Source organism: Vicia villosa, linkage group LG6 (genome assembly GCF_029867415.1).
Source record: "Vicia villosa cultivar HV-30 ecotype Madison, WI linkage group LG6, Vvil1.0, whole genome shotgun sequence".
Classification (NCBI taxonomy): Eukaryota; Viridiplantae; Streptophyta; class Magnoliopsida; order Fabales; family Fabaceae; genus Vicia; species Vicia villosa.
The window spans coordinates 130,548,746-130,575,676 of record NC_081185.1 but is presented as its reverse complement, the minus strand read 5'-3'; the positions used below and the strand labels follow the sequence as shown (position 1 = coordinate 130,575,676).

The following is a 26,931-nucleotide window of genomic DNA, read 5'->3' as shown; positions in this document are numbered from 1 at the left end:
AAAAATTAAGAGACAGGCAACAAAATCGCATCGGAGTTCTTCCCCTTAAATTATTAGAGACATGCACACCTTCATGATCACCAAATTTTCTTCAATAATCACATTGTAACATTGAATAATAATGTTAAATGAAAATTCACAAGACATTTCTACAATTTCTCCTCTTTTCTATATTCCAATACTAGTAACAAACTTGATTACATCTATGTTATAAACAAAACAAAACAAAAAAGTTATCCTCTTTTAACTTCCATCCCCATAAAGTTTATTTCAAGTCATAACTAAGAAACACTAAAACAATTTGGCGAGCTTCTTCATGATCAAACTCCTGGAAAATCTTTTCTCTGTTCCATGTCTTCAATTCTGTATGCATAAGATCTTCTACTTTGCAATCTTCGGGGAGAGATTTTCTACTGGATCTAACTTTGAAACCCCTATTAGAAGGCAGCCATCTATCTTCAAAGACTTTGACTTTCTGACCATTCCCAATTCTCCATCTCGACCCCATCTGAACAAGGTCACGAGAGCTCAAAATACTTCTCCACGAGTAGCTTGTATTATATCCTTTGCTGCAGCTTTCCAGAGATAACCTTGGGAAATATCTACCCTTTAGGACCCTTCCAACAAGAGAGTTACCATCCTCCATCAGTCGCCAGTATTGTTTTCCAAGAAGACTTTTGTTGAAATCACTTATGCCCCTAAATCCCATACCTCCTATACTCTTTGATTTGGACAGCTTTTCCCAACTTAACCAATGGACTTTCCTCTCCCCATTCTTGGAGCCCCACCAGAATTTTGCTATCATCGACTCAATTTCTTGACAGACGGATTCAGGCAATTTGTAGCAACTCATGACATGGGTAGGTATCGCTTGAGCCACTGATTTGATCAACACCTCTTTACCGGCTCTAGACAGAAACTGTTCCTTCCATCCCTTGATTTTCTTCCACACTCTTTCCACTACCATTGAAAAAATCTCTTTCTTTGACCTGCCAAAGATCACTGGCAGGCCGAGGTATCTTGAGTGATGCACTACAGCCTTCATTCCCATCCTTGAACGGATCATTGCTCTATCTTCTTCGCTCACATTATGACTGAAAGATACCTCCGATTTTTCGAGATTCACCAATTGTCCTGAGGAGAGTTGGTAGACGTTCAAAATTGACAGAATTCTATCAGCTTCTTGACATGTTGCCCTGGAGAACAGCAGACTGTCATCCGCGAAAAACAGGTGGGTGATGGTAGGAGCTTGACGCGCTACTTGAATGCCATGTATCAGTCTCTTCTCAGATTCCTTCTTCAGCAACCCAGAAAGTACATCTGCGCACAAAATGAATAAATATGGTGAGAGCGGATCTCCTTGCCGGAGACCCCTCTCCGGTAAAAAGACACCACTAGGCTGGCCATTAATAAGAATCTTGTAGGATACTGATGATATACATCTTTTTATAACAGTCACCAAGTGAAGAGGAAAGCCCATCTCACTAAGAACCCCAACGACGAAATCCCATTCCAGTCTATCATAGGCTTTTGACATGTCTAATTTAAGGGCCATCATTCCTTTCTTGCCTTGCTTCTTTTTCTTGAGCCAATGGAAACACTCCATAGCTATCAAAGCATTGTCCGTGATCAATCTCCCACTAACAAATCCACTTTGTTCTTCATCAACAATCTCTGGCAAGATTTTCTTGATCCTGTTAGCTATGGTTTTGGAGACAAGCTTCATCACCACGTTACACAAACTAATGGGTCGAAAATCCTTTGGCGAAAATCCTCCCGACAAAAGCTAATATGCAGAAGAAAGGAATAAAGGTGGACGCGCTATGCCCTATGTGCAACATGGAGGCGGAGAACGTTCAGCATTTGCTTATGGACTGTGTTTTTGTAAGACAATCTCTCTTTTCTTCAGCTCTGAGTTATAGGATACCTTCTGATCTCTGTTTCAATGATTGGCTTCAAAGCATACTTTTCTGTGGGGATTGCTTTAGCATCCAATTAATTGGTACAATTCTGTATAAAGTTTGGCTGAGCAGAAATCTAAAATTGTATCAATTTAAAAATGTCTCTCCGATCGAGATCGCTGTGGATGCAGTGACAATTGTTGCGGAATTTAACCGTTTTAATCCTAGTTCAGGAGGGGTCATCTTGAACTCTGAGTCATCAGATGCCAGCAAAAAAGATGTTTACAATATTCAGGTGGATGCCAGCATCTCGAGTGATGGAGCAGTGGCTTTGGGGTGCATAATTATGGATCAATACAATGCCATTTCTCTAGCAGCTTGTAAGAAAGAGGATGTCTCGGTCGAAGTGGCTTTGGCTGAAGCCATGGCTATTAGGTGGGGTTTGCTTGTGGCCAAAGATTTGAATTTGGAAAGAATTGTGATCAAATCAGACGCCAAGGTGGTTGTGGATTGTGTTAACCTTATGCTGAAGAGACCTGTTCTGGAGCCTTTAATTATTGACATTAGGAATCTTCTTAGCAGTTTTAATTTTGCATCTCTTCTATTTCACAGTAGAAATTGTAATAGGCAGGCCCATAATATGGCTAGATTTGCTTTTGATTTCGGGTCTAGGACTTGGGCAGGGTTTTGTCCCTCTTTGGAAGCCCCTGATGTTTTCCCTTTGGCTTTTAATGCCTCTTAATGAAATATCTTTTCACAGCAAAAAAAAAAAAAAAAAAAAGAAACACTAAAACAAATTAAAACGAATTAAGTATTAGAAGCTTCGGTCTAACCAATTTTCAAATAAAAAGTTTAACTAAAATTTATATAAGACTTAGATATTAGAAATGGTGGCCATTAATATTCAAATGTTTAAGTGGTTTGGGCTAGGTCAATATTTTTAAAGAAACATGCACTTTTTTTAATAAAAAAGAAACATGCAGCTAAGACCCCTGATCATGTAGAACATACCTTAAATTAGAAAATTAATATTATAGAGTATCCCCTAGAAACTTCCCTAACCAACATAAGCTGAATTTAGACAAGATCCATTGTAATAATTAAAGAAATGATTAATAATATAATAGGATTTTAGCTGTAAGTTTATATTTTTGTTTTTGTCCAAAGAAGCCTAAAAAAGGCAAGGGGGGACAAGAAGAGGATTATATGGAAGGTGATAGTGCCAATATTTTAACTTGCATGTGTGGTCACACTCATTGTTGCATTCATGCAAGACAACCATTCAAATTTTCCACAGCCACATGATTTTTTATATAGAATAATTAATGATTAAAGCCCAAAACAAATTGCCAATGAATTGCTCCAAAAGGCCTACATAATGTTAGAAAGAAAAAAACATTACTAATATATTAGGTGGAAGCAAAAGAAAATGGACAGCACATATCATCTCTTGACTTTTATATCTACACAAATAAACCCTTAAAAAATAATTTTTTTACAATTGATTTTGTTAATAAATATATATAATTTAGATGAATGGACTCTTGACTTTAATTCAATTGTTGAAAAATACTTTTAAGAAATAATATTTATTGACAATACAAACATAGAGATATATTATTTATAAAAAAATATAAATTTTATTATTATAAAAAATGGAAAATAAGTACAATATTTTATTAAAAATTACTCACATCTCTCTAGTTATATAAAAATAAAATCAAATCAAGAAATATAAATTTGAACATACCCTAATTAAAATAAGTGAGATCCTTACTAATTTAGACCTTTTTTTGTTGGGTTAAATCAACCTTTCCTAATCATATAAAAGATTGTACACAAATACTGATATAAATAATTGAGGGATACTTGAGAGAAAGTGGGGGGTGGGACAAGATGAATTGAAATAATGAAAGAAAAACAATAAATAGGCCGTGATATTAGCTTCATATCAGTAAATACAAATGAAAGAGTTGACAGATGAAGGAGAAGAAAATCCATATATCTGAAAAGAAAATAAATATTGACCTAAAGTTTCCTCCAAAAAAGAAAAAAAATAAAATTGATAATTAGATTCTTCTTGTCCCTTATCCCAATCTTCTATGAAACCGCACTTCAAATGGTGACCATTTCATAAGCCTAAAACCAAAATAATAATAAAAATAAAAGAAAAAAAAAACTCAATGAAACATCATAGAGCCAAAGGAACAGTGATTACCACTATCATTTCACAAAACAAAGTGTTCTTTTTCTTTTGTTGTTGTTGTGATCCACCATACTCTTCCAATATTAATGGTAATCGAAATAGCTTTGAAATTATATAAATAATTAATAATAATCATAATAATAATAATATCAGTGATGTCTATTTGAAAATATTAATTTTAATTAGGTAGTAGCTACTCTTACATGCAAAGATGGAATAAATTAGTAGTCATGAGAGTGATGATGATGATACATGGATGGATTCATAGCTTCCCTTTGATTATTATGATCATCATCACCAGAATCCAATCTTGAAGTACTCATTTGAGTATTTGCACCAAGGTTAAGATACACCAACCTTGAATCCATGTTACTGTTGTTGTTGTGATGACTATGATGTTCTTCATTCATGTGATTGTGAGGGTGAGGGTACATGTTTGTTCCTGAAGAGCCTGTGTTGTTGTTATTGGCATTATTGTTGTTGTTTCCTTCTTCTCTTGACATGACAAGAGCTGCAGATTGAACAAGCTCCAAACACAGCCTTAGTTTGTTTGGTTCTATGTGGGTTAATCCAGGGACAGCACCTTTGAAGAGAAAGTCTGAGGTTAGGGTTCTGAGAATGTCCAAAGGTGTGACACCGTCTACTGTTCTTACATTCGGGTCTGCGTGGTGGTCGAGCAGGACCGCGACCATGTCGGGCGAGACCATCTCGGCCGCAATGTGAAGCGGGGTTTTACCAGTTGGACCGGCCGGGAAGTTAACATCAGCTGCACCGAGTTCTAACAACGCTTTCACCACTTCTCTACTGCAACTCTCAACTGCATAAGGTAATGCTAATGCTTCGTCGAGGTTCAGTCCTTCTCCCATTACCATGAGTTTAACTAGCTCGACGTCTGAGGAGTCGAGGGCACGTCTCATCCGACGGATCTTTTGGTCTTCGAGGTCTGCTGCTGCGGTGAGGTGATCGTGGTGATGGTGCGGATTGTGGTGGTGGTGAGGGATTAGGGAACGGCGTGATAAGGATGATTTCATTCGAAGCTCTTCGATTTTAGCTATGATGTCTATAGGAAGGTGTTTCGCTAGCACTTCCGGAGGAAGACCCGATTTCGCGACGAGGTGAGAACATGTTGTCCATAGCTGGTGCATGTCTTGTTTTCTTGATGCTAGTAGCACTTTCATTACATCTTCAATTGAAGCTTTTTCCACCATGCTAGCAAGTTGTTTCTATTGCAACAAAGAAAACATAGAATGAGAGAAGTTTCTAAATTAAATTATAATGCATATCAATGTAGTACCGAAACTTCTAAGAAAAATTTTATGTAACACTAACACTTTTAAAAAATATGTATATGTAATATCTGTAGCACGTAACACCGACATTTCTGAAAAACTGTAAATGTAAATGTGTATGTGTCTCGGTCACAGTCTCAAACAAATACTTGGGGTTACGTGTTATATATTGTTTTTTCAAATTATTACCAATATATTTGTGTAAGTGTTTCTGGAATTTGGACTTCATAGCATTATTGTTCATGCATAGGATTTTTTTTTTTAGATTTGGATTTAAAATTAAGAAAACGATGCATAAAAGCAAAGAGAACAAAGTGAGTAATTTGATATCCTCATTTGGAAAATGAAAGAGAGTTAGACACAAATAGACCTTTTTTTTCTTCAAGACCAAATGAGGAAAGTGAATGTGGTTGTGAAAGATTTCATGCACTATAGCTAAATGTGTGAAAGACAAGACTAGATTGATTTATGATCTAAATTTAGAAACTCATTCTAGTGGGTGGAAGAACACCAAATCGAGAAAACTGTCATGTCTCTTTTCCTCTAATTTCCAGTACATGATGACATGAAATATTTCAAGGACATCATAAATTAACACAAATACTATAATATATAAATAAATAAAATAAAATCAATCTAGTCAAAAAAAGCTGAAAATCAAAAGGAATTAATGTGACAGTGAGATTAATGTAAGTGTTTATCTGTCTTTACGGTGAGAATTGAAGCAACAACTGCATGTGAAGAAGAAGATGAGATTTAGACAGAAGAATTAATTAATGAGAAAAAAATTATTAGAATCAAAACAAAAACAAAGCAAAATAAAACAAAAACACAGTTATTATTCAGTACTGACATTGAGAAGACATGAGATCAAATAATAGAATCTACTGATCGATGGGATAGATTAAAAAAATTATTAATAATTAACAAAAATTCTTAAACCAAAACCAAAATCTCATTCTTATTCTTATTCTCGTTCTCGTCTTCAAAAAAAGTTAAATTAATTAATTAAAAAAAATAAACTCTTCCCAGTTCCCAAAAACCAGTAATTGTCGAAATTCCCAAGACCCACAAAAAACATATGACTGGTCACACAAATCACAAAGACACAGAAGAGAGAAGAAAGAATCAAAAGAAGAAAGAGAAATCTTTGATGCTGATAGTTTTGTTTAGTTTTGTTTACTCTTCTGTTCTTACTTCTTCTAACAACATTCATATCTTTATTGGCAAAAATAAGAATAAGATCAGAAAGAATAAAAAGAACAAACCTGAGTGAGCAATGCAAGCTGTTCAACGCCGAAGTATCTCGCGGCGGAGAGAGTATCAAGAGCGAGATCAACGGCCGATGTACAATGCGTATGCCAACAGCCACGGTCACCACAATTAGGCCTAGGTTCATGTTTCTGAGGAACAATAGAAACTTGACCACTGTAGAGAAACTGAAGCATCAACAAGAAAACCTCGTAACCGACCGAGTTAACGGGTATGACGCCAGACCTTGTTGCTGAGTTGACTCGGTTGCCTGAAGGGTCGAGTCCGGCAGGTGGGTCTGGCCCACAGAAGAATTTTCTGAAGAAGAGACTCCTTGCTGCTAAGATGCATCTGTGAGCGTGGACTAATCGGCCCTCGACGCTGAAAACGACGTCGCTGAAGGCTTGTCCGTTGATGAGGAGGTTTAGGTAATCAAGAGAAAGGGATCTTAGAGAGTCTTCAAGGGACATGGTGTTGTTTTTTCTAGGGTTGTGTTTGAAAATGATTTTATTGATATGGTGATGTTACTGTTGTTTGTTTTTGTTGTTTTTGTTGTTGATGATGATGGAAAGAAAGATGAAAAAGAAAAGGTTACTGTGATTGTTTGTGAGGGATGCTTATATATGGAGGGGTATACCCTGTTGGGATGGGAAATTTGATAGGAGATATTTTGGAGAGAGAAGGAAAGAGGATTGAAATTTGGGTGGCTGTTCTGGGCGGCTAGGGGGTTTAAAAAAGCTTAAAATAATTGATTAAAAATCATTTTTCTTTTGCTTCTGTTCTTTTTTATGTTTTGTTGTCTCTTTGTGTGTAAAAACACAGGTATTGAGTTAAGTTGAAGCTTATAGGATTATATTATGTGGGTAAATAATGATGTTTTATGAAGAGTACTGTGTGAACAATTTGTAGTCTTGTAATATTCTTGCATGGTCATAATTTTATATTTTAAGTATTTTGATGCATACATAAAATACATATATTTTAATTATTTTACTAATAAATGATTACTATTATTATTGAATGTTTTTTACTTTTTTTTCTTACTATATGTATATCTGAATAAATTAAATTTGTGGTTAAGCATTGATCTTGGGACCAAGTGTGTTGACTGCGATACTTGTACTGTCGTCTACATTCGCATGATAGTAGTATAATTTCAAGTCTTTAGGACCAATTGTGAAAATGTGCAGATTGCAGGATATTAACGGAATGAAATATTTAAGTTTCAAAAAGTTTGATTATGTTCAATAAAACCAAAAGCCTAGATTTTAACTTTTAATTTATTTAGCTCAAATAAATATAAAAATTCTGTTTAATAATTGTTTTTTAAGTTTAATTTGGTAAAAATATCAAAGAGTTAGATAAAATAGCTGATAACTTATATTCAATCCATTTTAAAATGAGAGTCGTTTTAGAGAAAAAAATTGTTTCAAAATGAATGTCATTTTTCAATTTTCAATATTAAAATGATTGCTATTTTTTTAATTGTGTGCAAAAATTTTAAACCAAAAAAATTATTTCAAAATGAATGTCATTTTTCAATTTTCAATATTAAAATGATTGCTATTTTTTTAATTGTGTGCAAAAATTTTAAACGACATTTATTTTGAAACTGATGGAATAATAAATAGTTAGTTTATATTTGATGATTGATAGTTGTTTTTTTTTTTTTTTCAGAATACTCACGTAAATCCAACACACTTTTATTGCAATTTAAATGCAATACAATTTTTAGGCAATCCCTTGTGGTATTAGATATGATTATGCAAATAATAGGTTAGAATTTTTTTTTTTTTTTTCAGATTTACATCCTTTTGAGAAGATCTCGACTTACTCTCCCTCTTCTTTTTATGTACCAATTTTCTTTATTAATATATAGTCTTTTATTAAAAAAAAATACAAATTCTTTTTTCTATTCATACATTCAAAATACTCCTTCCGGCCTGAATTATAAGCAAATATTCTCTTTTTAAGTTCATTGAATAATGAATGTATCTGGTATTTTAAATTATAATTAATTATAAATGATAAAAAATGTGTTTAAGTTCAATAATAAGGATAAAAGAAAAAATTATAAATTATAAGATATAAACTCAAACATTATACTCAATAAATTTATAAAAAAAAAACTACAAATTAAAAATTTAAAAACATTTAATTATCAAATAAATTTTTTATTCATTAAACCAAAAAGCTCAAAGTTATCCTTTTTTTTTATTGATCAAATCCTTTTTTCCCATATTTTGAGTCGGTAGGATTTAGAAATTATGCATCCTAACTTTATTTTGTGAAATTTCTCGTATTTTAGTTGGCAAATATTTTTGTTTAACTTTTTTATTTATATTTGTTATGATTTCTATTTATCAAAGGTTTTCTCAAGATTATAATAAACTTTTACCTATTTATAAGATGATCAGCCAAAGAAATAAACAGGTATTATTAAACATATGTGACAAAATATTTCTCTAGATTCATGCCACAGTGTAGATCTATGTACTTGCAGGTATAAAGTTGATAACTTCGCAAAAGATTGTCTCTGAAGTTTTGATGATGACAACGATGATTAAGGTCAGCAGCAATAGCTTTCAACTCCTTAATGATACCGACCTAACTAGAGAAATATCTCATGTCTCATCCACATAAAGAGACTCAAGATTAGAGTGTTTATATTATCAAGAGCGCCCTAGCAAATAATTTTGAAGTCTCAAATAAAGGGTGAATGTTCGCCAGGTCGTGTTTGTCTGTTTGTCTGAGTGACCCGAGTTTTGTAAAAGTAATGAAGTAAATTCTAAGTTCTATGGAAGCTCACACACACCTTAAAAATATTTTTCAAACATTTTTATCTTGATAATTGTTTTCTAGACCAATCTAAGTGATTTAGAAGTTGTTCAATCTCTTTCCAAAGTTTTTTTGAACTAACCAATCGATTGGCAAAAACAATTCCAGCCAACCAATGGATTGGAATGTTAAGCTAATCCATTGGAGAGAGCCTAAGCGATTAAGACAACATCTTAATGGCCTATAACGACTCTATATAAAATATTTTCTTGATGGGCAAAGTAATCTATTAAAATTGACTCATCCAATCAATTGGAACGTTATGTGAATTCATTGAAACGTTATGCCAATCAATTGGCTCATCAATTCGGCCCATAGTTAATTTTCCTTTTTGATTTTTCCCAACTCTTGTATAAAAGAGGCTCGCCTCTTCTTCATTTCACGCCATTTTCCAATGATTTACATTTCCTTTGGAATTTATCTCTCTATTTTATCTCTTTCTCTCTCTCTAGAAATATTTCTCTTCACTTGAGGTTGCCTTAGTGCTTTTGAGTGAAACTTTGATTATGAGAAAGAGTTTGTAACTAGTCATGCTAATCATTTAATTCTTAAGAGTGTGATACTCTTGAGAGATTAAGTTTGAATCGTGAGATAAACCAATCAAAAATCCATGTGGTTGGTTTCTAGAGATTTGTCACAAAAAACCTTGTTTTGGTTATTGAGATAAGCCATAAATCTCTAAATGGTTCTTTTGCTCACCCTAGGGTAAAAGCTATCATTGGTTGCGGTTAAGCCTTTAAAAATATCAAGATCAAATTGTATTGAAGGTGTGTGGGCATAATATTTAAAAGCTCAAGAGTTTATAGTCAAAATCTCAAGAAGATCTTTTAGGGACTAGACTAGGCCAATGTTTGGCCAAATCTAGATAACTCTCTGGTGCAATCTCTCTAACCCTTACTCTCTTTATTTTTCTGCTATATACCATTTGTTTCTATTTTTCGCTTCCATTTACTCTTAAAGAATCTATTAACATGGTCTTAATTGAGAAAAGTATAAAAGTAATTGTGAATTTCAAATACCACGATCCACCTCGCCCCCCCCCCCTATCTTCTTCTGCTTGAAGTCACTTGTCCAACACACATACACAAAAAGGTTAGTTTTTATTAAACCTCAATATAAAGAGTTAAGCTCATAGCGAGGAGAAGAAATACACCAAAACAAGGTCTCAAGCTCAACATTTCTAAATGAAAATAAAAATGAAATATAAACCTAAGGATGACATGTATACTTCTTATAGTTTTCAACCATCAAGAGGAGAATTGTGTCACGCCTGAATGAGTGATATTCTTCAGGAAAAATAGGGCGAGAAGCCCATCACAATCAGGTTTATCCTTCATTCCTTCTTGGTGGAATATTTTTCTCTAAGTCTTTTTAATGTCTGAACCCCTTTTTAATTCCTAATGCAGTCCTTTTATAGTCTTCTTTGTTGGACAAGTGACTTCAAACACAAGAGGGGAAGAGGTGAATTATCACATTCATAATTTGTGATTAATTTTAACATTTATTAATTAAGATTTTATTAGTAATTTTTAGGTGAGTAATTGAAGCAAAAATAAATTACTAAAATTAAATTGTAGAAAATAAAAGGACATGATTAAAAAATTGCACCAGAGATTTATACAAGTTTGGCCGAATGTTGGCCTAGTCCTGTCCCTAAGAGATCTTCTTGAGAGTTTCACTATAAACTTTAAGCTGTAGATGTTTTAAATTGGTTGTATTGTGTGGTAAAATATTCTTGTTGTATGTGTGTGGAATTATGGAGGATTGTATGTTTGAGCTAGTACCAATATTCAGAGGATGTCATGCTCGATGTCATGACATCTGTGTCTAACAGCAGTAGTTGTTGCTTTTTAGTTGTGAGGTTTCCTTATTTATCTCAAGTCTCTATTTAGGAAACTATATATTGTGTACTATATGATTTGTGCTAAAATATCTCGAATTACAGTTTATGTGAACACCCTGATGATGTGGAAATTAGGTTAACTTAGTTAACCCTAATTTATGTGTGGAAGGCCCATGGCCCAAGTCCTGTTGCCTGCTGACTATAAAACGACTGCAAATCCTACTTTCAGAGGTAGAGTTTTTAAGCGTGAAGATTCTTATACTCTCTGTGTTTCCACTGTGTGTGTTACTTGTGATCCAAACAATTATCACATAGATGATTGCTTTGGAGTAGTATCTCTTTGAGGTGTTGATAACACGATTTTATATCGTATATTTAGCCTAAAAATCCATAGATATTTATAGCATTTTCCATTTATTATGTCAATTTATTATGATATTACGCGTGTATTTGCTTTGTTTCAGGTTTTACACTTCAATTCCGACTATTTGCGAAAAGGAAAGAAAATCGAGCTTAAATGACCAATATTTATGCTTAAAAGACGAAAAGGGTGCTGAAACTAAAGAGGGGTGCAATTAGGACCCAAAAGGCCCAAAAGAGACGAACCAGCCCACAAAGGAACAAAATTGCGTGGCCCAAACCTGCCCAGCAAGTGGAGACGCACGTCTCCACATCCTCCATGCCACGTCAGCAAAGGGAGACGCACGTCTCCATGCTCCTACATCTTCTCCACTTGAGACGCACGTCTCAAGTCACGTACCCAGTCTCCCTGAAGAATAGGAGACGCACGTCTCCAAGTCCCGGTCTGCAAAAAGTCCCGTTTTTCACGCAAAGCAACTGCAAAGCCTCACCTATAAATAGAGGCAGTCACTTCAGTCCAAACAGTCCGATTTCCTGCCAACGAAGTGCTGCCGAAATTGTACCGCGAACTGCTTTTCTTTATTCTGTCTTCATTTAACCGTCTATTTTCTCACAACGATTTCTACACTGGAAATTGTTGTGAACTTTTCATAGATCTAGCCTTACGTTAGATTTATCGCTTTATTTTCCTTGTTTTTATTTTCTGCCATTTAAATTCCGAAGAACGATCCAGCCAACCTGTGGTGGAAGTTCGAGTACTTCAAGATTCAATTCAATCCAGATTTATTTTAATTCAGGTTTTTTATTTACCGCCTTATTTATATTATTTATTTGCATGATATATCATATGCCATTTAATATGCTTATTATTATGAACCGAACCGATATATGTATGTTTAATCGTATTGATATGTCTGGCTAAAATACTAAAGGTGTCGGTATGTAAAGTAAGTTAACCGTAGGGGTCCGAAATAAATTGGCTTAAATTATGTTTTATTAATTATCACTTATTTTTGGTTTATATGTCTAGTTTAATTAGTAAGTCTTAAAACCAATAGAGCGAAAGTTTGAGGGATTAGGACGGTCAAAGGTTAAAATCAATAGAGCGAAAGTTTGAGATCTTTAACTGGATAGTAGACATAGGACATTAGTTTTAAGGATGGCGAAAGCGTATTAAAACTAATTGGAACTTATTTATTTTCAAAAATTGTTTTTACACTCGAGCGGGATGGCGAAAGCGTACGTTAGGGGTATTAGCTTGCTCCGAGTCAACAGAGCGAAAGTTTGAGATTAGGGGATTTAAATAGATAACAACCTCGTAAAATAGGCATTTTATTAATTACATTGTTTCCAAAAAGCTCTTCTAAAATCTAATGGGATGGCGAAAGCGTACATTAGGATTAGGACAGTAGTCTGACTCAACAGAGCGAAAGTTTGAGACGAGGATTTTTAATCAATTGGAATTAGTAAAGATTTTTAATTTAATTATGCAAAAGCCAATGGACCTTCGGATTACCTTTAGTTAAACGAAATACATACTGACACCTGTCTTTTATTATTACTCTTTATTTTCTCACAATCACTTTCCCTTAGGAACAATCGAAAATTTTAGTACTCCTAGCTTTACATAGTAACCTTAGATAACGGTAGATCGATTCATAGTCCCTGTGGATTCGATATCTTTTAAAACTACACGACACGACTGTGCACTTGCAGTTATCAGATTTATAGACACGTAAAGTCGCGATCAAGTTTTTGGCGCCGTTGCCGGGGACTATTTAAGTCGATATCGTAACTCACTGTTACACCGTAGAGACTAGGAAAATTCTTCCCTTTCTTTTTGAACGATTGTATGCCAAATACTCGTTCACAAGGAGGAGACTTAATACAACGAATTAACGAGATCGAACGTTTCATTAACGTTAAACGTCGAGCTCGCAACCTTCCCGAAGTAGCAGAAATTCCGATTAATCAGGAATTGAATTTTACTGATCAAATCAATCAAATCACCCCGAAGTTAGAGATGGCTGCTATTCGTCCTCTTAGAGACTACGCCGCTCCTTCGCGCGCTGAACCGCATTCAAGTATCGCACCACCTGCGATTGAAGCGAACAATTTCGAGCTGAAACCTTCACTGGTCCAAGCTGTTCAACAGAATCAATTCTCTGGAAGCCCTGTAGACGACCCCAATCTCCATTTATCCGTGTTCGTGCAATACGCCGACACTATCAAAGCCAACAACGTTAGTTCCGAAGCTATTCGATTACGCCTTTTCCCTTTCTCCTTGAGAGATAGAGCGAGAGCGTGGCTTCAATCCCTGCCTTCCAATTCCATAACTACGTGGGACGAATTGAAGAGAGTATTCTTAGCAAGATACTTTCCGCCTAGCAAAACTGCTATGCTTAGAGGTCAAATCAACGGATTTACCCAGAAAGATAACGAATCGCTTTTCGAAGCTTGGGAACGTTACAAGGACATGCTTAGAATATGTCCTCATCATGGACTCGAACCATGGCTGATCATCCATACCTTTTATGGTGGTCTCTTATATAACACTAAAATGACTATAGATGCCGCTGCTGGCGGAGCATTAATGGACAAACCCCATGATGAAGCATACAAACTCATAGAGAACATGGCACAAAACCATTACCAATGGGGAGGAGAACGCGCCGCTCTAGAGAAAGCCCAAACCAAAGGAGGAATGTACGAAATTAGTGGTATAGACCGCGTTAACGCTAAAGTAGACGCTTTAACTCAAAAGATCGAGAATTTGACCATCACTCCTTCAGCCACCGCTGCCGCTGTAGCACCTAACTGCGAGATTTGTGGATTGACTGGGCATGTAGTTGCTGAATGTCAACTCTTGACTGGACTCCCATCTGATCAAGTAAATTACGCTCAAGGAAACCCTTATTCTAACACGTACAACCCTGGATGGAAAAACCACCCGAACTTTTCTTATAAGAACAACAATGCGTTGTACGCGCCTGGACAAGCACCTGCTGTACCACCTGGCTACCAAAAAGCGCCTGTAGCTGCTCAAAACACCCCTAGGAAGTCGAACCTAGAAATCATGATGGAGAACTTCATAGCTTCCCAACAACAAACCAATAAAGACTTCCTGAATCAAAACATCCACAATAGCGAGCAACTAAAACAACTATCGAACAAAGTAGATGCTTTAGCTACGCATAACAAAATGTTAGAAACTCAAATCTCACAAGTAGCTCAACAACAAGCACCTACTGCTGCCCCTGCTGGCACGTTTCCTGCTCAACCACAACCTAATCCTAAAGGACATGCGAACGCGATAACACTACGAAGTGGAACTAATTACGATGGACCCATAGATCCTAGAACCCAAAACGTACCCATGTCACAACAAGAGCCAAAGGAAACCCAAAAGAAAACAACCGACGAACAAACTGCTAAGACTGATGAGACCAATAACGAAGTGGAACCCGAAAAAGAGAAACCTTATGTTCCACCACCACCTTATAAGCCACCAATTCCTTACCCTCAAAGATTAGCTAAATCAAAAACCGAAGCGCAATTTAAAAGATTTGTAGAACTTCTGAAGCAATTAAACATAACCATACCATTCACAGAAGCCATAACTGAGATGCCTTCGTACGCTAAGTTCTTAAAAGAAATCTTATCAAACAAAAAGAAACTCGAGGATAACGAAACTATAACACTTACCGCTGAATGTAGCGCTATCATCCAAAACAACATGCCTCCAAAACTGAAAGACCCTGGTAGTTTCTCTATACCCTGCATAATTGGAAAAACCATCATAGAGAAAGCCCTGTGCGATTTAGGAGCTAGTGTTAGTTTGATGCCTCTTTCGACCTGTAAGAAACTCAATCTAGGTGAGCTTAAAGCAACAAGAATGTCTCTTCAACTAGCAGACCGTTCAGTTAAATATCCTGTAGGAATGTTAGAGAATATCCCTGTTCGTGTAGGTCAATTCTACATCCCAACTGACTTCATCATTATGGATATCCAAGAAGATTCTAACATCCCGATCATTTTAGGAAGACCATTTTTAGCGACCGCTGGTGCAATTATAGATGTAAAGCGAGGAAAGCTTACTTTCGAAGTAGGAGAAGAGAAAATAGAATTTATCCTTTCCCAATTCCTAAAAGCACCTTCTATAATTGACACATGCTGTTCTGCTGACATAATCGACGAGTGTGTCAAGGAAATAAAATCCGAACCAAATAAGGAAACCGAAACCCTAAGAATTCCTATGCCGCCAATTTTTGAAGATGACAACTGGCGTGAGGAATATCAAGATAACCACCTGAGTGAATGCTTAGCTTTAACCCCTGATCCTATACCTGGACCAAAGAAACCTGCTATAGAGCTGAAGACACTTCCTACCGATCTTAGATACGAATTTCTAGACGAAGAACTAAACCGACCAGTTATAGTGAACGCCAACTTAGGACGAACTGAGACTGAAAAATTACTTAATGTCCTAAGAAAATACCCTACCGCTTTAGGATACAACATATCAGATCTGAAAGGTATCAGCCCTTCTCTGTGTATGCACCGCATTATGCTCGAAGACGATAGTAAAACCTCTAGGGAACATCAAAGGCGAATAAATCCTATTATGAGCGATGTGGTTAAAAAGGAAATCCAAAAACTGCTAGAAGCTGGAATAATATATCCTATATCCGATAGTAAATGGGTTAGCCCCGTTCACGTCGTACCAAAGAAAGGAGGAGTCACTGTAATCACTAACGCAAAAGGAGAATCTGTAGCACAACGTACCCAAACTGGATGGAGGATGTGCATTGACTATAGGAAGCTAAATAAAGCTACCCGAAAAGACCATTTCCCTTTACCTTTCATAGATCAAATGCTCGAACGCCTGGCTAAACACTCACATTTTTGTTATCTGGATGGATACTCCGGATTTTTCCAAATTCCTATCCACCCTGACGACCAAGAGAAGACCACATTCACCTGTCCTTATGGTACATTCGCCTATAGACGAATGCCTTTTGGACTCTGCAATGCACCTGCGACCTTCCAAAGATGCATGATGGCAATATTTGCCGACTTCCTAGATGGGATAATGGAGGTCTTTATGGACGACTTCTCTGTCTGTGGAGGAAGTTTTGAAACATGTTTAGAAAACCTTGAAATGGTGCTTAGACGATGCGTAAGCGTAAACCTAGTCCTTAATTGGGAAAAATGCCATTTCGTGGTTCGACAAGGAATTGTACTTGGACACATCGTATCAGATAGAGGAATCGAAGTAGATAAAGCAAAAATCGAAATTATCGAAAACCTTCAACCTCCCAAAACCGTTAGAGAAATAAGAAGTTTTCTGGGACATGCTGGTTTCTACCGACGCTTCATTAAAGATTTCTCTAAAATAACCAAACCCTTAACTGAACTACTCATGAAAGACGCCGAATTTGTTTTCACCGATAAATGCACTGAAGCATTTCAAACGCTTAAACAAGCATTGATCTCTGCGCCAATCATGCAACCTCCCGACTGGAATGAGCCTTTCGAAATAATGTGTGACGCAAGTGATTATGCTGTAGGAGCCGTTCTAGGACAAAGAAAGGATAAGAAACTACATGTCATATATTATGCGAGTAGAACCCTAGACGAAGCTCAGATGAATTATGCCACGACAGAAAAAGAATTATTAGCTGTCGTATTCGCATTAGACAAATTCCGTTCTTACCTGGTAGGAGCCAAAATAATCGTATACACTGACCACGCCGCCATTAGGTACCTCCTAACCAAAAAGGACGCTAAACCAAGACTTTTGAGATGGATCTTGTTACTGCAAGAATTCGACCTAGAAATTAAAGATAAGAAAGGCACTGAAAATGTCGTAGCAGACCACCTCTCTCGATTGGAAAATCTGAAACCCGAACAAGTACCAATTGACGATGATTTCCCTTATGAAAGACTCATCGCCCAATTAGAAGCAAATGAATTCGAACCATACCGTCCAAACTCTGAAACCAACAAATTAGCTGAAATAGCTTTAGCCCGATCTGACGCACCTTGGTATGCAGATTTCGTAAATTACCTAGCTGCTGGTGTGCTTCCTCCTGATCTAAGCTACCAACAGAAGAAGAAATTCTTCCATGACCTAAAACATTACTATTGGGACGACCCACTCCTTTTCAAAAGAGGCCCCGATGGAATCTTTAGACGTTGTGTACCCGAGGAAGAGATAAGAAGCATAATAACACACTGTCATTCTGCACCGTGTGGAGGACACCATAGCACATCTAGAACCTGCGCCAAAATCCTTCAATCTGGACTTTTCTGGCCCAACCTGTGGAAAGACGTCTATTTTGCTGTACTAAGCTGTGATAGATGCCAACGAACTGGAAACATTTCAAGACGCGATGAAATGCCTCAAAAAGGCATTCTAGAAGTAGAAATATTTGACGTCTGGGGAATAGACTTCATGGGACCGTTTCCGTCATCGTTTGGAAATCAATATATACTCGTAGCCGTCGATTACGTTTCAAAATGGATAGAAGCTATCGCTTCTCCTACAAACGATACACGAGTAGTTATTAAACTTTTCAAAAACGTCATCTTTCCTAGGTTCGGTGTGCCAAGATTGGTAATTAGCGATGGTGGTTCCCATTTCATTTCAAGAATACTTGAGAAACTCCTTCGAAAATATGGAGTAAATCATCGAATAGCCACACCATATCATCCACAAACAAGCGGTCAAGTAGAAGTATCTAACCGCGAAATAAAACAAATATTGGAGAAAACTGTTGCTATATCGAGGAAAGATTGGTCAACCAAGCTAAATGAAGCTTTATGGGCTTATAGAACAGCTTTCAAAACTCCAATAGGAACTACACCATTCAAACTCGTTTATGGAAAATCATGCCACCTACCAGTAGAGTTAGAACATAAAGCCTATTGGGCCATTAAGAACTTAAACCTAAACTACACTGCCGCTGGTGAGAAACGACTTCTAGACATAAACGAATTAGAAGAACTTAGACAAGACGCTTACGAAAACGCCAAAATCTATAAAGAGCGAACGAAAAAATGGCACGACAAGCGTATATCTAGGAAAAATTTTAGCATAGGCGATAAAGTGCTCTTATTTAATTCTAGACTAAAATTATTTCCTGGTAAGTTACGATCTAGATGGTCTGGCCCTTTCGAAATAACTAACATATTTCCGAGTGGAGCGATAGAAATCAAAGGAGAAACCGTCAAACCTTTTGTCGTAAATGGGCAACGTCTTAAGTATTACCATCATCTCGAATACGATGAAAACATCGAAGTTTTTAAACTTGACGAACTGCCCGTTTTTTCGAAAAAATAGTTTTCTATTTTTAAATCGTCGAGCTTACGACATTAAACAAAGCGCTTGGTGGGAGACAACCCACATTTATTTATTCTTCTATTTTATTTTATTAAAACTTTAACTTTTCTATTTTTTTTATTTTTATTTTTCATTTTTAAAACTTTATTCTATTTTTAATTTTAATTTTAATCATTTTTGATTTTTCATACATCTTATAATAATTATTATAATTATAACTACTATCTTGATTTGAGAAAATATTTCCGTTATAATTATATCTATTATTATAACTTGTTACCTAAGCTTAATTTTATCTTTTTTATTTTTTTAAATTAACACTAGCCTAATTCTAACTTATCCTAATATTTTCAACTTCTAGGTTTTTCATTTAATTACTAACTACGATGCAAGAAGTTGACAATATGGAAGTTGTGTTCCGTGGTAGAGGACAAGAAGCAAGATTTAACAAGCTGGCTGAAAGACACATGGAATTGACTTGCTATCCTCACCAACCAACTATGGTGAAGCTTGGTATCGAAGAAAGCATCCTACACCTGCTTAACCAAATCGGTTGGACTGGTTCTCACTTGTTCCGCAAGTTTAGCACTTATCGGAAGCTCACTCTGGAATTCTTGAGCTCCCTGACCTATCTTCCAAACTGTGGACAAGGACTGAAAAAAGGAGTTATTCTCTTTAGACTCTTTGGTATGGAGTTTAATTTCTGCATCCGAGATTTTGCTGAAATGTTAGAACTACCTCATGGACCTGATGCATACGCCCAAGTAGCTGAAGAAAATCTTCCATACTGGGAGTTGGAAAAATACTGGGGCAAGATCACTGGAAACGACAACCCTGAAGAGAATGAATTTCAATCTGAGAACATCCACAATCCTGCTTTCCGCTACTTTCACAAGATCCTTGCTCACTATATTTTTGGCAAACCAGATAATGTCACTGAAGTAACTAGAGAAGAGTTGTTCATCATGTTTTGTACATCTCAGAATCGCCCGGTCAATGCCATCGCATTCATGCTAACAAACTTCGAGCGCATCACGCAAGACGAAGTTTCACCCATTAGGATTGGCGGATTTGTCACTATGATCGCTAATGCCATAGGAATGAGAGTGCCTTTGCTTAGATTGACACCTTTTGGTACCCATACCTCTATGGACATCAATTTCTGCTTTAATCGAGGTATCATCGGTAATCTTGGACCTGATCGTTTTGAATTGCTCATTGATAACAAAGTTTGGTATCAGTTCACCTTACCGAATCCTAGGACAAGTGTGCACAACCCTACCAACTGGCTTTACTATGGTCAGATTCCTGAGAGAGAGCCATCACCTGAGACTCCTCAAGCTTATGAACATTTTGATGAGGAAATGCCTGCATCTGAATCTGAACCTGAAACACCTCCTGGTTATTATGAACCTCTTCCTGTTGATGAACCCATTCCTGATTATGAACCTCTTCCTATTGACGAGCCTGTATCTGAATATGAACCTGAAACTCGTTCTGAAGATTCCGTTGAAGATCACACTGTTGATATGACTGATGTCGAGGTCGAGCAACAACAACCCGCTACATCTACCGCTTCGGTGAATCAAAGAATGCCTAATCTGAATACGCACGAACAAGCAATCAATGCGCTACAACAAGATGTACAACATGTGCGCAACGAGCTTCACACTTTGCAAATGCATTTCTTCGATTTCATCGACACCGTCAATGCTCAGTTCGACGAAGTTTTCAAACACATTCAGTCTAATCAAAACAACAATAGACGTGGCTAGATGTTACCGTATTAGATTATTAGATTTTTATTTCTAGTTTTAGTAATTTCTATTCTTAGTTTAGATTTACATTTTTCTGCACTTTTCCATTCTGCTATTGTTAACACTCAGTACTGGTTTAATTTTAAATGCAATATTTTATTCACTACTGCTGTTGTGTTATAATACACTGCTATTAACTGCTATATATATTTGCCTGGCTATCACTCTTTGCTGTTAATAGTATTAAAATAAGACACTGTTATGAACTGATGGACAATATTAATGGTATCTGTAGCACTGTCTGGTCACTTGCATGCGTGACCCACTTGTCTGCCACAGGAGACGCCCGTCTCCATCTGTGTGGGACCAGTTGGGACGAAACAAGGGACAGGAGACGCACGTCTCCATGCTCTGCCCCAGCAGACTGGCTGCCTGAGACGCACGTCTCCCAAGGCTAGCAGTCTGCATTTGACCACGCAGACCATTCCTCTCTCCCTCTTGAATTTTGAATTTGAATTTCAAAATTCATTCTCCTCATTCTTCCCCTATTTATTCCATTTAAACTCCATTAACCTCATTCATCCTCCATCATTCACCTCTTAAACTCCATTCATTTCCCATTTCTCTATTCTATTCAAAAAAATTCAAACACCACCATTAATCCATATTTAATTCTCCATTTACCACACCATTTTCAAACCTCACTATAAAACCACACCACCACCACTCTTATTCTTCACAACCTTCATACCATTTCTTTTCTACCATTCTAATACCATCTTTATTTTTCATCTTCAAACTCATCATGCCTCCACGTTCAATCATCCGTAGTGTGCGTCCTGAGAGACCACCCCCTAACCTTAACAATATTATATTCCGCGAAGACGACAATGATGCTCAAAGAACCAAATACCTCGCTTTCTACGAACGTTCGGTTGTTCCCACAAAATTTGTGAACACCGAATGTCTAGAAACTCTAGGCCTCATTGATGGTGTTACCCGTTTACTCACTAAATCTAGCCTACACCATCTCTGTACCGAACTCGTACCCACTTATGAGCCGCTCGTCTTAGAATTCTTGAGTTCTTTCAGTTACGACACTCCTTCTGATCAACCACTCTCAACCGGTAGCATCCAATTTAGGATGTTCAACCGTGAATATACACTGGATCAAGAAGTTGTGGCTACGTACTTGAATTTCAATACATCACCGAATGCTCTCCGCAATATCTTTCAAGAACTCAATGGTCGTTCATGGGAACAACATGCCTTCGACCTATGGTTTCACCTCACTGGCGAAGTTCAAACTGGTTGGAGGGCCCTACATGCTTCTCACATTCAAAACCCCGCTATACGTTATTTTCAACGTGTTTTGGGGCATACTATTTTTGCGCGATCCAACAACCACAAGGTAAATCAACATGAACTATTCTTCCTTTACTGTGCGCTAAACAACATCCGTTTTAATGCCGCACCGTTTATGCTCCAACACATCCAAGGCTGTGTCAACGCCCCCGCTACAAATCCCTTTTTGTTTGGCGGAATTATTACTTCCTTGGCCTGTGCTTTAGGTCTTGGTGACGAGCTCCTTTCACTCTCTCATCTCATGATGCCTGCTCAATCACTTGACCTCACCTATTGCCGTGACTCCCACTTGGTTTCACCACGCCATGATGGCCGATACACCTTGGTCGTCAACAAAGTTCTGATTCCTTATGTCATCCTTCCATGTCCTGAAAGAATCAACATCCGTTATGTTCAGCGTTGGAGGCTTATTGAAGACAATCCTCAAGATAACCAACCTGATCATCCTAATGAACCTATGGATGCAAATGAAGAAGAGCTCAACCAAGGACAAGCTGATGTCAACCAACCTCCTCCAAACAACCCTCCGCCTATCACTCTTGAAGCCATGTATGCTGCTATTCAACGCCAAGATCAACTCGTTCAAGCTATGCAGACAAACCAAACTGAAACAATTAGGCTCATCCGAGAGATGCAACAGGAGCACCGTGACTATGCTATTAGGAACGAAAGTCAATACGCTGAAATTGCCACATATTTGCATGATCTTGACATTCGTGTTAATGACTCTCCTGATAGACGTCGCCGTGTTCGTACAAGAGGCGCGAGCAGTTCTCGAAACCGCAACAATGAGGAGTAGTTCTTATGCACTGAGGACATTGCATCATCTAAGTCTGGGGGAGTCGTATTATTTATATTTCCTTTAGTTTTATTTCCCTTCAGTTTATTTCCCTTCCTTGTAATGTTTTTCTAATTCAATAAAGAATATTTATGGAATTTAAGTCTTATATGTATAATTCCGTAGTTATTTCAATTTCTTCCATTTTCTTGAGCCATAACAAAAATTTTTGCTCCTAAACGATAAACGCAAACCCCACACGTTCAAGAAATACGAAGCTACTCAATCACTCAACGAACCGAAACTGAATTAATCAATATCCTTATTGTCGCAACACTCTAAAACCCCCGAGTATACATAACCGATTTGAATACCCGTTATACCAAAACCATCGACTTTAAGTTTTGAAATAACCCTTAGTAGTTTATTCTAGCAGTCGGCACCGTCTTAGATACAAACTACGCAGAGAGTCGATGAATATAAGTGTATGATCCTCATAATAATTATGTGTTCAGCTATAAGAAGAAATGTGCCTACTAAGTAAGGTGATCCTCACAAGATCATTTAACCTAACGGTCGCAAATCTCATATACAAAGAATTTAAAAACTCACTGTCGATTGGTTCAGAAGTCATCTGGTAATGAACTTGGTAGGAAGGACTATTGTCCGATTCCCCACAATCTACAAGTGAATGCTAAGGAGTATACCACATATTGTGCCAGAACTCCATGAGAAGGATCATAGTCACTAACCGACTACTCTGCTATGTGCGTGTCAAGATAATGGGCTTAATGTGATTGCGCGCGAATGAAAAGGGTGAAACATGATGACAAGTCAAATAGGTCGAGCTATAATGGCATGATTCGGATTGGTATGCATACTGGGAGTTGTTTAGTGTTGCTACTATAGGTTTATTGCTAAGATTCGTTACTTCCGAATAAGAACACTATGTAGCTAAGTATGACTGAACGACGTGGTGGAAGTGTGTTTCATTTATCTTTATCTTCTTATTTTGCTTGAGGACAAGCAAAGGTTCAAGTCTGGGGGAATTTGATAACACGATTTTATATCGTATATTTAGCCTAAAAATCCATAGATATTTATAGCATTTTCCATTTATTATGTCAATTTATTATGATATTACGCGTGTATTTGCTTTGTTTCAGGTTTTACACTTCAATTCCGACTATTTGCGAAAAGGAAAGAAAATCGAGCTTAAATGACCAATATTTATGCTTAAAAGACGAAAAGGGTGCTGAAACTAAAGAGGGGTGCAATTAGGACCCAAAAGGCCCAAAAGAGACGAACCAGCCCACAAAGGAACAAAATTGCGTGGTCCAAACCTGCCCAGCAAGTGGAGACGCACGTCTCCACATCCTCCATGCCACGTCAGCAAAGGGAGACGCACGTCTCCATGCTCCTACATCTTCTCCACTTGAGACGCACGTCTCAAGTCACGTACCCAGTCTCCCTGAAGAATAGGAGACGCACGTCTCCAAGTCCCGGTCTGCAAAAAGTCCCGTTTTTCACGCAAAGCAACTGCAAAGCCTCACCTATAAATAGAGGCAGTCACTTCAGTCCAAACAGTCCGATTTCCTGCCAACGAAGTGCTGCCGAAATTGTACCGCGAACTGCTTTTCTTTATTCTGTCTTCATTTAACCGTCTATTTTCTCACAACGATTTCTACACTGGAAATTGTTGTGAACTTTTCATAGATCTAGCCTTACGTTAGATTTATCGCTTTATTTTCCTTGTTTTTATTTTCTGCCATTTAAATTCCGAAGAACGATCCAGCCAACCTGTGGTGGAAGTTCGAGTACTTCAAGATTCAATTCAATCCAGATTTATTTTAATTCAGGTTTTTTATTTACCGCCTTATTTATATTATTTATTTGCATGATATATCATATGCCATTTAATATGCTTATTATTATGAACCGAACCGATATATGTATGTTTAATCGTATTGATATGTCTGGCTAAAATACTAAAGGTGTCGGTATGTAAAGTAAGTTAACCGTAGGGGTCCGAAATAAATTGGCTTAAATTATGTTTTATTAATTATCACTTATTTTTGGTTTATATGTCTAGTTTAATTAGTAAGTCTTAAAACCAATAGAGCGAAAGTTTGAGGGATTAGGACGGTCAAAGGTTAAAATCAATAGAGCGAAAGTTTGAGATCTTTAACTGGATAGTAGACATAGGACATTAGTTTTAAGGATGGCGAAAGCGTATTAAAACTAATTGGAACTTATTTATTTTCAAAAATTGTTTTTACACTCGAGCGGGATGGCGAAAGCGTACGTTAGGGGTATTAGCTTGCTCCGAGTCAACAGAGCGAAAGTTTGAGATTAGGGGATTTAAATAGATAACAACCTCGTAAAATAGGCATTTTATTAATTACATTGTTTCCAAAAAGCTCTTCTAAAATCTAATGGGATGGCGAAAGCGTACATTAGGATTAGGACAGTAGTCTGACTCAACAGAGCGAAAGTTTGAGACGAGGATTTTTAATCAATTGGAATTAGTAAAGATTTTTAATTTAATTATGCAAAAGCCAATGGACCTTCGGATTACCTTTAGTTAAACGAAATACATACTGACACCTGTCTTTTATTATTATTCTTTATTTTCTCACAATCACTTTCCCTTAGGAACAATCGAAAATTTTAGTACTCCTAGCTTTACATAGTAACCTTAGATAACGGTAGATCGATTCATAGTCCCTGTGGATTCGATATATTTTAAAACTACACGACACGACTGTGCACTTGCAGTTATCAGATTTATAGACACGTAAAGTCGCGATCAGGTGTTTGTTAATTATGAAGAACCGTAGTTTTGTAGCTGTCTCTTGTACTCCAAGCAATTGTCCTTGATGATTGCGTTGGAATAGGTTGTTTTTGTTAATTATCACTCTAAGCTTTTAAGCACGAGTGTGTGTCTCTTGATTTAAGCTTTTAAGCAGATTAAGGTGTGTTTTTTAAGTGTGTCTTCTCTCTGTAATTGTTCTATGTTTATTTGTAATCACTGTTGTGATTGAGGGGGAGTGAGTGGAGAACTTAGGTCTAGGAATAGATTGGAATTTCATTGGGTAGGTTTTAAGTGAGGAGTTGTAAACGGGGGAGTTTAACTCCGAATTAATTCTGCTTATATTGGATTCCCTCCATGGCTTGGTAGCCCCCAGAGTAGGTTGTTTGAACCGAACTGGGTAATCAATTATGTGTGTTCTTTATTATTTTCATGTTTTTCTGTTTTAATTATATGTGTTGTGTACATCCAGCAAGACATCGAACGTGTGTTACTAGAATTTTCATAAGCTTTTGAAGATTATGCCCACAAACCTTTAATACAACCTGATCATGAGATTTTAGCAAGCATGTCTCCAAACAAATGCAACTGTCAAACGGTTTAGAGATTTATGGTTGATCTCAATAACCAAAACAAAGCTTTCTCAGGAAAGGCTTAATAAACCAAAAACTAAGATTTTATAAAGGTTGATCTTAAGAACTTAACTTAATCTTTGAAAGGTAGCGCACCCTTAAGAATATAAATGACCAACACGACAACTTAAAAATATATCTTCCTGACAAGTAAAGCTTCACTTAGTAGCACTAAGGCAATCAAAAGTGAATAAGAATATTTTATAAAAGAGAGGGGGAGAGATAAATTCTAAATAGATATGAAAATGTTGGAAAGTGACATGAATTGAAGTGAGGGCGGGCCTCTATTATGTACAAATTGGAAAACCCAAGAAAGTAAACAATTCATGGGCCGAATTGATTATCTAATCTGTTGGCAAAATACTTCAATTGATTTGACAAATCAAATATAACCAATTGTAAGATCCAAATAGGAAACTTTTGACATATATCCGTCGCAAAACTTTAATGTATCCCCATTGATTTCATAATTTGTTGATTCTCTGGTTTTAGAGTTGGCTTAATTTTTGTAAAACAAATAAAAGAACTTTTATGTATAAATATATAAGAATAAC

The 26,931-nt window shown here is 36.7% G+C and overlaps 2 protein-coding genes and 1 non-coding gene across 5 annotated transcripts; 1 reads left to right on the top strand and 2 right to left on the bottom strand.

The window, feature by feature from the left end:
• The first annotated feature begins 1,791 nt into the window (after nt 1-1,791).
• LOC131614666 (uncharacterized) lies at nt 1,792-2,643 on the top strand. Its single transcript, XM_058886226.1, has one exon. It carries the CDS (start codon nt 1,792-1,794, stop codon nt 2,641-2,643), a length of 852 nt encoding a protein of 283 aa, XP_058742209.1.
• A 1,006-nt stretch (nt 2,644-3,649) lies between these two features.
• Nucleotides 3,650-7,355, bottom strand: LOC131610008 (BTB/POZ domain and ankyrin repeat-containing protein COCH). Of its 3 annotated transcripts, XR_009286384.1 has the most exons (4): nt 6,665-7,355; nt 4,311-5,330; nt 4,120-4,209; nt 3,651-4,040 (listed from the first exon to the last, which is right to left on the bottom strand). XR_009286384.1 is itself a non-coding variant. In XM_058881860.1 (3 exons), the coding sequence occupies exons 1-2, from the start codon at nt 7,115-7,117 to the stop codon at nt 4,329-4,331; spliced, it is 1,455 nt and encodes a 484-aa protein (XP_058737843.1). In that variant the 5' UTR covers nt 7,118-7,355; the 3' UTR covers nt 3,650-4,209; nt 4,311-4,328. The 3 variants fall into 3 exon arrangements, 2 of the variants coding, with proteins under 2 accessions (XP_058737843.1, XP_058737842.1); XM_058881860.1 differs by having other exon boundaries at nt 3,650-4,209; XM_058881859.1 differs by lacking the exons at nt 3,651-4,040; nt 4,120-4,209 and having other exon boundaries at nt 4,216-5,330.
• A 6,731-nt stretch (nt 7,356-14,086) lies between these two features.
• LOC131615339 (small nucleolar RNA R71) lies at nt 14,087-14,193 on the bottom strand. Its single transcript, XR_009287759.1, has one exon. It is a non-coding gene; the product is annotated as a small nucleolar RNA R71 (small nucleolar RNA).
• Nucleotides 14,194-26,931: the final 12,738 nt, after the last annotated feature.